Source organism: Pan troglodytes, chromosome 10 (genome assembly GCF_028858775.2).
Source record: "Pan troglodytes isolate AG18354 chromosome 10, NHGRI_mPanTro3-v2.0_pri, whole genome shotgun sequence".
Taxonomy (NCBI): domain Eukaryota; kingdom Metazoa; phylum Chordata; class Mammalia; order Primates; family Hominidae; genus Pan; species Pan troglodytes.
In genome coordinates this window covers 113533221-113546350 of record NC_072408.2, presented here as the reverse complement: position 1 = coordinate 113546350, position 13130 = coordinate 113533221, and the positions used below count along the sequence as shown (strand labels likewise).

Below are 13130 nucleotides of genomic sequence, written 5' to 3'. Positions count from 1 at the left end.
GACAGAGGGCCACTGAGTTTATTGGCTAGTACACAAGATAGCAAGTCCTTCCAGTTTCTTAAGCATCCGCTCAATCCTTCTCTAAGTAGGTGTAGTTCCATAGAGAGAGGAAACTTTGGGGAAGGAATTAATCAAAAGTCTCTGGGATATATACTTTTAAGTTTCCCAAAAATAACATGCTCTCTCTTGCCTCTACTTGGAATACCTTTTCTCCCCTCTCCTTCATGCTCCCATGATACTCTGACCCTTCTTCCAACCTAGCACTCCTCACACTATATTGTTACTGTCAGTTTGCTCATCAAGAACCTTAACCTCTAAACATAAACTCCCAGGGGGCGGGGACCACACTTCTATTGTTTGCTATTATATCACCACCTATCCGAAAGTGTTTAGCACATAGAAGCCACCTGAGAAATATTTTTTGGAGAAATGGATAGATAGGTGAGTAAATGAGTAAATGCTCCTGAATGGAGCAATCTGACCCTATTTATTTGGTCCTCAAAAAAAAAAAAAAAAAAAAAACTTTAGTTCCGAGTCTATTCTGGAAACAGTCCTAAATAGAATTAGGATATAATTAAGTCCATGCTGTAGAATCTTCTGGAGGAAGATTCTAACTTGGAGGGTGAGGGAAACATCAAAGGAGGTGAGTAGGATTTTATCAGGCAGAGGGTAGAAGGAGGCTAGCCCAAGAAGAAGGAACAGTGTGAGAAGTGATTAGGAGAAAGAGAGCTCTTTAAGGCTTTTAGAGTGAGGCAGTGGGTTCTTTGCCCCAGCACTTTGAGGAGGCACAAGCTTCATGAAAACGAGACTTAGTGAGTAATGTGAGAGAGGACAGAGTAGAGTCTGGAGGCAGGGTACCAGCTTGAGAGTCACTGTGGATGTCCATGAGAGGTGGGGGTGGCCTGAACCAGAGGCACAAGTGGGATGGGAAGGAACAGATCAGTCTAGATTAGTATTAGAACAACTGGACTTGGGAAGTGTGATGGAGAATGCCCGCTGTTGCCCCCAAAGCTGTTCCCCTTTCCCTGCCTGGGTACATGCTATTCTACATTTCCCAGCCTCTCTTGCTGTTACATGAGGCCATGTGATTAAGTCCTCGTTGATGGAATATAAGTGGAAGTGACGTGTGCCACCTTCAGGCCAGGGCTTTTAAGAGAGTCGGTTTTCATCCTCCGTGCCCTTTTTCCATTTCTGCCAGCTGGTTGCAGACTTAACAAAGCCCTCAGGCAGTGGTCCTTAACCTAGTGAGCATCAAAATCACCTGGAAGTTTGCTGAACAAGATTCCTGGGCTCTGCTCCTACAGTTTCTGATTCATTGGGTCTGCAGCAGGACCAGATAAGAGCATTTCTAATAAGTTTCCAAGAGATACTGATACTGCTGGTCTGTGGATCAGTTTGGGAAATACTGCCCTAGGCTATGTGGGAGCTTAATATTGAAGGAGCACGTGTTTCCAAATGACTGCATTACAGAGAGCCTCCTTTATGACTGAATACCCTAGCAGTACTGTCTTCAAGCATGAAATAGATTTCTGTTGTGTTAACTCCACCCGTGTTTGGATCTATTTGTCACACCAGCTTAGCCTACCCTAACTAATACAGGAGTTGAGGGAGAGGAAAGATTTGAAGCCGACTCCCGTATTTGTTGCCTGGGTAACAGGAGGGTAGTAGAGCAGGTTTGGATGGAAAGGTAATGAATTAATTATCATAGCCTGACCAAGCCCTCCACTCCACAAAGCCTGGAATCTTTGTGAGGTCTTCCCTGATACTTCCAGACACATAGAATCTCTCCTTCCTTGGGAACCTCATAGCATTAGTTTATATCTCACTTATTGCATATACCACATTCTTCCTTCCATAACACTTGTCTCTGTACTTTTCTTTATCCTTGTGTTCCCTCTTGGTAGCAAGGCCTTGGCATATTAATCTATTTATTTCCCATAGCACCCAGCACAGGACTTGGTACATAAAATGTCCTCACGGGGGGAAAAAAATACATGTGTGTACATATATACATGAATAAACATATATAGGATTCTGGATCCAAAGTTTTCAATGCAGTTTTTTTCTTTACACTTCAAAAGTATGGTTTCAGGTATTGAATCTAATGTTGCAAATGAGAAGTCTGATATCAGTCTGGTTCTCTCTTCTTTGGAGGTTATATACATTTTCTTTGGGGAAACTAGTAAGACTTCTTTTATCTTTGATTTTCTTCATTGGGCTTAGAGGTAATTTTTTTTTCCATTTATTCAGCACATGTTCAATGAGAGCTTTTGGTCTAAAAAGCCTTGTCTTTATTCCATTTTATAAAACTCTCAGCTATTACATCTTCACTTTCTCTCTATTCTTTCTCTGGAACATTTATTAAATGAATATTAGAATTTCTGAGTTTATCAGTCCTTTTTCTTAACATCACTTTTATACTTACTACTTCTTTTTGCCACATCATCAGAGAACTCCTCAGCTCAGTCTTTCGGTTTACTGATCTCTTTCAGTTGAATCTAATTTTCTAATATTCAACCTATCTATTGAAATTATTATTTCAACAATTATATATTTCCTTTTGAAGATCTTGACTCTCATGGGTATGATTTCTTTTTCTTCTTTCTTTCCTTTCTTTCTTCTTCTTCTTCTTCTTTTTTTTTTTAAACAGGCTATCACCCAGGCTGGAGTGCAGTGGTCTGATCATAGCTCATGGCAGCCTCGAACTCCTATGATCAAATGATCCTCCCATCTCAGCCTCCACCACAGGTGCACACCACCATGCCCAGCTAACTTTTTAAAAAAGTTTGTGTAGAGATGGGGTCTCAATATATTGGCCAGACTGGTCTCGAACTCTTGGCTTCAAAACATCCTTCCACCTTGGCCTCCCAAACTGTTGGGATTACAGGGTGAGTCACCATGCCTGGCTGATTTCTTTTTAGTTCTCATCTTAACAATACTTTTCAGGTTGTCCTAATAACTTCATTCCTTTGGATATAGACTCTCTCTGTTCTTAAGTTTGTTGTTCCTCCTTCATGGAATTGGGCTTCCACGGATGCTTGGGTGACTTTTAATTGTGGTAATATATATCCATATTAACTTTTTTTTTTTTGAGATGGAGTCTTGCTCTGATGCCCAGGCTGGAGTGCAGTGGAGTGATCTTGGCTCACTGCAACCTCCACCTCCTGGGTTCAAGCAAGTCTCCTGCCTCAGCCTCCTTAGTAGCTGGGATTACAGGCATGTGCTACCATGCCCGGCTAATTTTTGTATTTTTTAGTAGAGATGGGGTTTCACCATGTTGGCCAGGCTGGTCTCAAACTCCTGACCTCAAGTGATCCACCCACCTCGGCCTCCCAAAATGCTGGGATTACAGGCATGAGCCACCACGCCCAGTATTAACCATTTTCAAGTGTACAGTTCAATGGCATTAAGTACATTCACCATGTTGTGCAACCATCACCACCATCCATCTCCAGAGCTTTTTCATCATCCTATACTGAACCTCTGTACCTATTAAACACTAACTCCTCATTTCCCTTCCCTCCAGCCCCTGACATTCACCATTCCATTCACTGTGTCTGTGACTTTGACTATTCTAGGTACCTCATATAAATGGAATCATATATTTGTCCTTCTGTGTCTGGCTTCTTTCATTAAGCATACTGTCTTCAAGGTTCATCAGAGTTGTAGCATGAGTCAGAATTTCATTGCTTTCCAAGGTTCAATAGTATTCCATTTATGTATATACCACATTTTCTTTATCCATCATCCATCGATAAGACACTTCAGTGGTTTCTGCCTTTTGGCTATTGTGAGAAATGCTGTTAGGAACACTGATGTACAAACATCTGTTTGGATCTCTGCCTTCTTTTGGGTGTGTATCCAAGCTTGGGTAATTCTTGGTTGTAAATTAATCTTATGAGACTCCCGTGCATATCTTGGACTGTGTGGGCCTCCACACAGGCTCACGGTAGCATCAGCCTCATGCTATGTGCCCGGCAGCTCTAGCTTAGCTGAAGACCCACTCACAGCACAGCCCTTGCCTCCTTACGGTTGCCATAGCTTAGTGTAAAGTTTCCTGTCTGCCTCCCTTTCCAGAGAAAAAGAAAGCAGCTCAGTTTTTGATTCAGAGAGTCCCCTTTCTTGTTTTCAAGAATGTTTGTGTATTTACGTTATATAGCATTATAGTCAATTCAGTGGCTTAGTTTTGGGATTTTATCATATGCTTAATTTGCCAACTTGAAAACAGCAGCATACAGAATGTGTACCAATGAATAAATGAATACCTGTACGTCATTCACAAATCCAGGAAGATACCCAGGTCTTGGCATTATCTTTTGGAGATTGTGGGAGAAGAATGTTTTTCCAGAAAGCCCTTTTTTTCTTTTTTTGAGACAGGGTCTCACTGTATCACCAAGGCTAGAATGCAGTGGTGCGATCGTAGCTCCTGGGCTCAAGCAATCCTCCCACCTCAGCCTCCCAAGTAGCTGGGACTACAGGTGTGAGCCAAGATGTCTGGCTTTTTGAGTGTGTGGAAATGAAGTCTCACTATGTTGCCCAGGCTGGCAGAAAGCCCTTTCTTCAAACATTAACTCCCCAAAGTTTTTGAAGGACTTTCCATTACCTGTAGTGCTGAGGCCAGTGTACTCAGGGGAAGGATTGCTAACAGGGGAAGAGGGAGGTGGCACTTCCACAGATGTGGCAGATTTTGCTGGAGAAAACGATGGCACTGGTGAAGGGGTTGGTGCGGCAGCCTCTGTCAAGATGATCTCTTCTCGGACTTCTGCTGTGGATAGAGATAGGGTAAGTTTTTAAAACCAAATGTAAAGGCAAGTGTCTCTAAAAGACTTTAAAAAGTGAAATATTATTCTGATCTGTGTGATGTCACTCTCTTGTCAAACTCTTCGATGGTTTCCCATCACCATCATGACACTCAAGGCAATTTCTGTATATAAATATGCCCACTTTATTTAATTTGTTTATTTATTTATTTACTTATTTTGAGATGGAGTCTTGCTCTGTCACCCAGGCTGGAGTGCAGTGGCACACTCTCGGCTCACTGCAACCTCTGCCTCCCGGGTTCAAGTGATTCTCGTGCCTCAGCCTCCTGAGCAGCTGGGACTACAGTTGTGCACCACCACACCCAGCTAATTTTTTGTATTTTTAGTAGAGATGGGGTTTTGCCATATTGACTAGGCTGGTCTTGAACTCTGGTCTCAAGTGAGCTGCCCGCCTTGGCCTCCCAAAGTGCTGGGATTGCAGGTGTGAGCCACCAGACCCAGCCCACATGCCCACTTTAAAGAGGAAAAAGACAATGATTGGTTTGATACCACTTAACCTGTTCACCATAACTAAATTCTTTGAGATACAGAGTTAAAGAAACATAAAGCACAGAAGTAAGGATACAAATAACATTACCAAGTGGTGCAATTCCCAGGAAAATGCTGGCTTACCAGTGCTTCCTTCTCCCTTCATGGCTCGCATGAGCTCATTGGCCCGCTCCTGACAGTGCAGAGATTCTAACAGGTAGAGCACGTAGTCATCAAACATTAAGTGAATTAGGTGAAAAGACCCTGGTGAAAAAAAGGATCAAACAGAAAGTAAGTCGTGCTGTCTCGTGTATGCCCCCTCTGTCTGGTCAACTGCACAAGTTACACAGTGTTCTAAATGCTCTGCTCAAGAGTCTAATTTTCCACTCAATTATGATCTCATGGTCATAGGTTGCAGTTCTTGGCTGTATCCTCACCTTAGCCTAGTGCTTGGCATAAGGTAAGTGTCATTAACACTTTGTGGCAAGTGAATCTTTTCCTTGCTGAAGTTATATCAGTATGACACCATAAAAAATGGCACCCACCGAGCCATCTCTGAGCTCTTGCTTACCCACTGGCCTCATCCTCATGTGAGCACCCCTCACTCTCTTCGGCATTTATTAACATAGTGTCTCTCATTTTTATCTCTTCCACCAGCGTATTATTCCCCCAATTGGACTTTAAGTATGTCCATGGCAGGGACTTTGCCTTGTATTGCTATCTACTAATGTACCTGACATAATTCTAGGAGCCAATTTGAAAATTTAAATCTGCAACAAGTTATTTACTTATTTCCCTAAATGTTTTCAAGACCTCATTTAGCACATGGTTCTTAGAAAAGGTAATTCATTAAAAATAGTTGGTCTTTTCAAGTGGCAGTCTTCATTTTTCAATTTAGAGTAGATTATTTTGTAAAAGGGAATGTGAACAGTCATTTTTAAAGACTTTCCTATATGCCAGTCTCTGTGCTCAAAGTCTTATCTTCTCTAATTTAATAACTACAACCATGTGGCAAGGTGGGTATTTTTATTCTTATTTTGCAGGCCAAGCACTTATGCAAGATGACACGATTAATAGATAATACATTATTTCAAAACCAGCTTTTTTTTGCATGTCACGCTGCTACCATGCACAGTGGAATGGTGCACCTTCGGTAGGGGCTCAGTTAATGTCTACTGTAATCAAGGCCTCATGGACCCAGGGTCAGAGAGAGGGGCCAAGCCTTTATCTCCCATCCCATGTTTCCAGGTCCCAATAGGACATCTCCATGTAGATATCCTGCAGTCCCTTTAAAATGTCCAAAACTTCTCACCTCTCTCCAAGCTGACCAGTATACTGTTTGCTTTTTTCCCATTTCCTTCTAGTTTGCTTTTTTAGAGACTTTTTTTTTGAGACGGAGTCTCACTACCTTGCCCAGGCTGGAGTGCATTGGCGCTGTCTTGACTCACTGCAGCCTCTGCCTCCCGAGTTCAAGCAATTTTCCTGCCTCAGCCTCCCTAGTAGCTGGGATGATAGGTGCGTGCCACCACGCCTGGCTAAGTTTTGTATTTTTAGTAGAGATGGGTTTCGCCATGTTGGCCAGGTTGGTCTAAAACTCCTGACCTCAGGTGATCCACCTACCTCGGCCTCCCAAGGTGCTGGGATTACAGGCATGAGCCACCACGCCCAGCCTTTTAGAGACTTTACGGGACTCTCTGGCATTATTTTTTTTGTCATTCTGTCTTCATCATGGATCATTACCATCACCATTATTATCATCATCACATCTACTGTTTATTGAGTGTTTACTCTGTACCAAAAACTCTGCTAAGCACTGAACATATGTTTCTTCCTTACAACAAACTGTGAGGTAGATGGTATTATCCTCCCTTACCAATGAGGAAATGAGTCTCTTCATTAGTAATCAAGTAGGGATTTGCCTCAGTTTGGTCTGGCTCCGTAATCTGTTCCCATTCCCCTATAAGTCATTTAGTTCAATATGTTCATAGCACAGATGAGAAAATAAGGCCCAGATGGCATAAGTGACTTGGCCCCTACAGGGGCCACTTGAGCTGGGAGCTAGGTCTCTCCAAGTCTCAGACATAAGGTAATGGAGGCTAGTTGGGGGCTTGTGGAGCACTCCTTGGTGAAATTTATGTATTTTCTCCTTAACTGCACCTGGCTTCTGTATACACCCACACCCTTCATCTCAGATCAGTTAATTCTTTTGGTCTAGAAAGGCTAGAGAGGAAGATCCCTGGCTTAACTGTAAGGCCACTAGATGCTCAGCAGGTCATGAACATGACCCCCTCTCTCTACAGCCTGCCATAAACTCCTGTCCTTGTTCCCACAGAGCTCAAGGCCAAGGTCTACTGTCCTGCACCTCCTTCACATCCTTCTTCCATCTCCAGTACTATGTCTGTTTTTCAATGCCATTTGGTATTCAGCAAAGTCCAGGTTCTGCTCAATCATTGTGAGATGCAGTCTCTAAAACTAAACTTTCCAACTGTTTCTCTGAAATGGGATCCTGTGAACCACTGAGGAGGTACAGCACTGTGTGGGTAATTACATGCGCTGTTGATCAAACTGCCCAGGTTGAGATCCTAGCTCTGCCACTTAGTAGCTTAGACTTTAGATGAGTTCCTTTACCATCCCTAATCCTTATAAATACTGAAAACAAAATCTGACATTTATTGACCTCTGCCTCTGTGGCAGCCACTGTGTAAACCACCAGAGATTTATTTTGGCATTTAATCCTCATCACAACCATGTGAGATAAGTGATACTTTCCTTTTACAAAGGAAGAAAGTGAGGCTTAGGGAGGTAAAGTAGCTGTCTAATGTCACACAGTCATTAAGTGGCAGAACCAAGACTTGAACCCTGGACTGTCTGATTCTGAAGTTGCTCCTCAATCGTTGTGTGCTACAGCTCTCCAAAAGGACAGTAAAATGTACATTACAGAAGTACTAAAATGAGTAAAAGTATATATTACATGCTTAATAATTGGTAGCTATTATTATTATTGCTAAGATCCCTTTTGCTGCTATGTTCTAAGATCCCATGACATGATTGTTTTGTTCATAGAGTCAAACAAGTCAAAAGATAGCATCAAATAAGGAAAGGGTCTCCAAAATGAAGAAATTATTTGCTGGGATGTTGATCTAAAGTCAACATGGATAGAAAGAGAGAAATGTACTATGAAATAATGAATTAGCATGGAAAGCTTGGATGATAAAAATCCAAACCAGTAGTTTTAGGATGAACAAACAACTTGGAAATCATTTTATACCATCCTCTTGTTTTATAAGACAAGGAAACAAAGATCTGATGAGGTGAAGAAACTTGCCTAAGATTACTCTAAGAAAACATCAGAGCTGAACTTGGAAGCCGGTACTTTAGGGAAAGTGTGGATTTGACATGGGCCTTCAAGCTCTCTTCATTAATGCCTCTGATCAGCTACCAGTTTGTCTGTTAATTTTCCATTCTAAATTTTAATCCTTCAAACAACAAGAGTTTGTAGAGCTACTGCTACCTGCTTACCATTGTGCTAAGTGCTCTGAGTACAAAGGAGGCATAAAGCTCAGTCTCAGACTCCACAGAAGCTAAGTGTTCTTACTAAGCAGAAATTAATCATTAAGATTATTGGGCAGTAAACAGTTCAGTACCAGAGTGTCACAGCGATGAGGATAGTGAATATCGATGAAGACAGGAAAATGAAAAAGAGATACAGAAAGACTGATGAGAGAGACAGAGAGACACCAAAGACAAGAGGAGAGAGGCAGTTACAGCGAACATCCCACTTTATTTATCTCCTTAGCATTTCTCACCATCGAAGTTAAATACTATAACCTGTATTTAACTTAATTGTTATTGCATGCCTCCTCCACTAGATTGTAAGCTCTATCTTGCAGAGATTTTTCTGTCTTGGCCAGTGCTTTATACCCAGTGACTACAACATTGCCAGGCACACAATAGAGACTCAATGGATATGTGTTAGATGTATGAATCAAATAGGCAAGCATTGACTACTTCCATATGCACCGCGCTAAGTAAGCTCTTTTAACTTCTCAACAACACTGCAAAGAAGGTATTATCTTCAGTTAATACATGAGGACATGAAGGCTCAGAGGGCTTGAATAACTTGCTTAAAGTCACAGAGCTAGGGAGCAGCAGAGCCTGTTATGGAAAAAGGCATTAGGATTAGAGACAAAAGGAGATTTTATTTTGTTATTGTTATATGGTAATATAGTTGATTGCATTTGGTAGAATCAAAGCATTTCATTTTTCTTATGAAAAATATGCATCATAGAAAAATATAGAGAATTCTAAAATGAACACCAGTGTAATCACCACCAATTTTTTGTTAGAATTATTTCTAGGTACATTTTAGTTTCTTTTGCTATTATGAATTGTGTGAATGTGTATGTTTTAAGTTATATTTTCGAGTTAGTGAAATTAAGAATGCCAATGATTTTATAAAAACTGAATTCAGGGCCGGGCGCGGTGGCTCATGCCTGTAATCCCAGCACTTTGGGAGGCCGAGGCGGGCAGATCATGATGTCAGGAGTTCGAGACAAGGCTGGCCAACATGGTGAAACTCCGTCTCTACTAAAGATACAAAAAATTAGCCAGGTGTGGTGGCGTGCACCTGTAATCCCAGCTACTCAGGAGGCTGAGGCAGGAGAATGGTTTGAACCCAGGAGGCGGAGGTTGCAGTGAGCTGAGGTCATGCCATTGCACTCCAGCCTGGGCAACAGGGCAAGACTCTTTCTCAAAAAAAAAAAAAAAAAACTAAATTCAGTAACTTGACTGAATTCTTATTGGTTCTATTAGTTTGTGGATTCTCTTTTGCCAGCAATCATGACATCTATAAATAAAGACAATTTTGTGTTTTCCTTTCTAATTCTTCTATTTCATTTTCTTTTCTTAAGGCATTGGCTAGGACCTCCAGTACATATTTATTAGATATCATATTAGAAGGCATTCCTGTCTTTTCGTGATAGAAATGGGAAATTTTCTAACATTTCGCCATTCAGTGTGATGTTTGCTGCAGACTTGTAGATGCCCTTTAAGATATTAAATTCCCTTCTATTCCTAGTTTGCTAAAAGGTTTTTTAAAAACCATACCTGAGAGCTGAAATGTATCAAATGCTTTTTTTCTCTGTATCTATAATGATGATTTTATGATTCTTCTCTTTTTATTAATATAGTATGTTAATTGGTAATTTTTCCTACTAGGATTTTTGGCATAGTCTAATATCGATTTAAAAAATTTTGCCACTAAATTTGAGCTGCTAGTGTTTTATTTAGAATTTTTTTCACCTATGGAAAAAATGTGTGTAGGCTGGGTGTGGTGACTCATGCTTGTAACCCCAGCAATTTGGGAGGCTGAGGTGGGTGGATCACTTGAGGTCAGGAGTTCCTGACCAGCCTGGCCAACATGGTGAAACCCCCTCTCTACTAAAAATACAAAAATTAGCTGGGCGTGGTGGTACACACCTGTAATCCCAGCTACTTGGGAGGCTGAGGCATGAGAATCGCTTCAACCCGGGAGGCGGAGGTTGCAGTGAGCCGACATTGCACCACTGCACTCCAACCTAGATAACAGAGTGAGACTCTGTCTCAAAAAAAAAGTGTGGTTGAGTCATAATTTTCTTTTCCTCTGCTTTTCTTGCCAGATTTTGAAATCGAGATTATGTTAGCTTTGTAAAATGAGTTGTATATTTCTTTATTTTGAATGTAATTTAAAAACTAAAAACTAATTTGTATATGTGTTTTAAAAAGTTAAAAATAAGTTCTAGGTAAAAATATAACACGAAGTAATGAGAAGAGAATCTTCAAGGAATAAAGTATGCTAAGGTCTTTGTCTTTTTTAGGAATACTAAGTAATTTTTGACTTCATTGGAGAAATTCATAGTTTGGATTTAATAAATGTTTAGCATATATGTTAATAAATTAAGGTATCATTACTAAAAGAATACAATCATTTCCTTATTTTGCGGGGGCAGGTCAAACCATTTTATTGAAGGGAATGAGGTGGGCAAAGCAGCACTGAGGACAATGAGATCAGACATCCTAGGCTGGGCCAGGATGTCCTAAACTTTGCAGTCACTGAAAACAGATTTTCTTCTTCTTTTTTTTTTTCCTTTTTTTCTTTCTTTTTTTTTTTTTTTTAGATGGAGTCTTGCTCTGTTGCCCAGGCTGGAGTGCAGTGGCACGATCTCAGCATACTGCAACCTCTGCCTCCCGGGATCAAGCAATTCTCCTGCCTCAGCCTCCCAAGTAGCTGGGATTACAGTGCGTGCCAACATGCCCGGCTAATTTTTGTATTTTTAGTAGAGACGGGGTTTCACCATGTTGGTCAGGCTGGTCTCGAACTCCTGACCTCGTGATCTGCCTGCCTGCCTCATCCTCCCAAAGTGCTGGGACTACAGGTGTGAGCCACTTCGTCTGGCCTCTTCTTTTCTTTTATTCTCTGAAATATTGATTTTCATGTTTATTTTCATAGACTAAAGATTTTACATTTTTTATAAGTTTAGTTAAACTTGCCTATAAAAACATTTATGCTTAATTTTTTTTGGAGGAAGAGACTTTCTCCTTTATTGTGATTATCATTTGGTCTTTATTTCTACCATGCTATTTTGTGCTTTCATTTGCCATCCATTTTCTATGCTGCTTTTATCTTCTCAATTCTTCTTTTCCATTTAACGTTTTGTCTCTTAAGTTTTCATATTTTTCCATTTTCCTCCATAAATCATGATTGTGTTCTTTTAGTAATGATACCTTAATTTATTAACATATATGCTAAACATTTATTAAATCCAAACTGTAAATTTCTCCAACAAAGCCTAAAGTTACCTAGTATTCCTAAAAAAGACAAAGACATTAGCATGCTTTAACTGTTCCTTGAAGATTCTCTTCTCATTACTCCATGTTATAGTTTTACCTAGAACTTATTTTTAACTTTTTAAAACACATATACAAATTAGTTTTTAGTTTTTAAATTACATTCAATAGTTAATTAAATATGTTTACATATTTTTAAATTTCTTTCATCTTAAAACAGGGTCCCTAAATTCTTTGGTGTGCCGTCCATTAACAATTGGGGTCTGTGCGCCTCCTTGAGTCATGGTAGGCTTGGGACTGCCTTTGACCAATAGAGTATGAGGGAAGTTACACTGTATCTAAGAAGGGATCATAAAAGCAAAGTGACTTCACATTTGGGGCACTTGCACGTGGAACTGTGAGCTGACACATGATCCTGACTTGCAAAATCCATAAACATAACAAAATGGTTGTCTTAAAGCCATTAAGCCTAGGTAATTTATTACACAGCAATGGCAACAATAACTAGAACATTGTTGTTTCTTGTATTCTAGACCTCAGCTATGGCTTTTTTTTTTTTTTTTTTGAGATGGAGTCTCGCTCCATCACCCAGGCTGGAGTTCAGTGGTGCCATCTCGACTCACTGCAACCTCTGCCCCCGTGGGTTCAAGCGATTCTCCTGCCTCAGCCTCCCGAGTAGCTAAGATTATAGGCACCCGCCACCACACCCGGCTAATTTTTGTATTTTTAGTAGAGACGGGGTTTCACCATGTTGTCCAGGCTGGTCTCAAACTCCTGACCTCAGGGAATCCACCTCCCAAAGTGCTAGGATTACAGGTGTGAGCCATCGCGCCCAGCTGAAATGCATCCTTTAATAGTTTTTTGTTGTTGTTTTTTTAAGTGAACATCTGTGGGTGCCAAATTCTGTCTTTGTATAACTGATTATGTCTTTATTTTGCCCTCACTCTTGAATAATAGTTGACAGTTCTTTGTTCTCAACACTTAAAAGATATTACTCCATTGTCTTCTGGCATCTCT

At 40.6% G+C, this 13130-nt stretch overlaps 1 protein-coding gene across 7 annotated transcripts in view; it reads right to left on the bottom strand.

Moving 5' to 3' along the window:
* RFX4 (regulatory factor X4) overlaps positions 1-13130 on the bottom strand; it is a 179653-nt gene that overhangs the window by 25080 nt on the left and 141443 nt on the right. For 5 of the 7 annotated variants that reach the window (XM_001161826.7, XM_009426155.5, XM_509336.8 and 2 more), the window contains 2 exons: positions 5433-5552; positions 4604-4765 (listed from right to left, as the gene is read on the bottom strand). In XM_001161826.7, coding sequence (XP_001161826.2) covers positions 4604-4765; positions 5433-5552 — 282 coding nt within the window. The remainder of the gene's footprint in view (positions 1-4603; positions 4766-5432; positions 5553-13130) is intronic. The other 2 variants (XM_016924105.4, XM_054663492.2) reach the window with 1 other exon arrangement.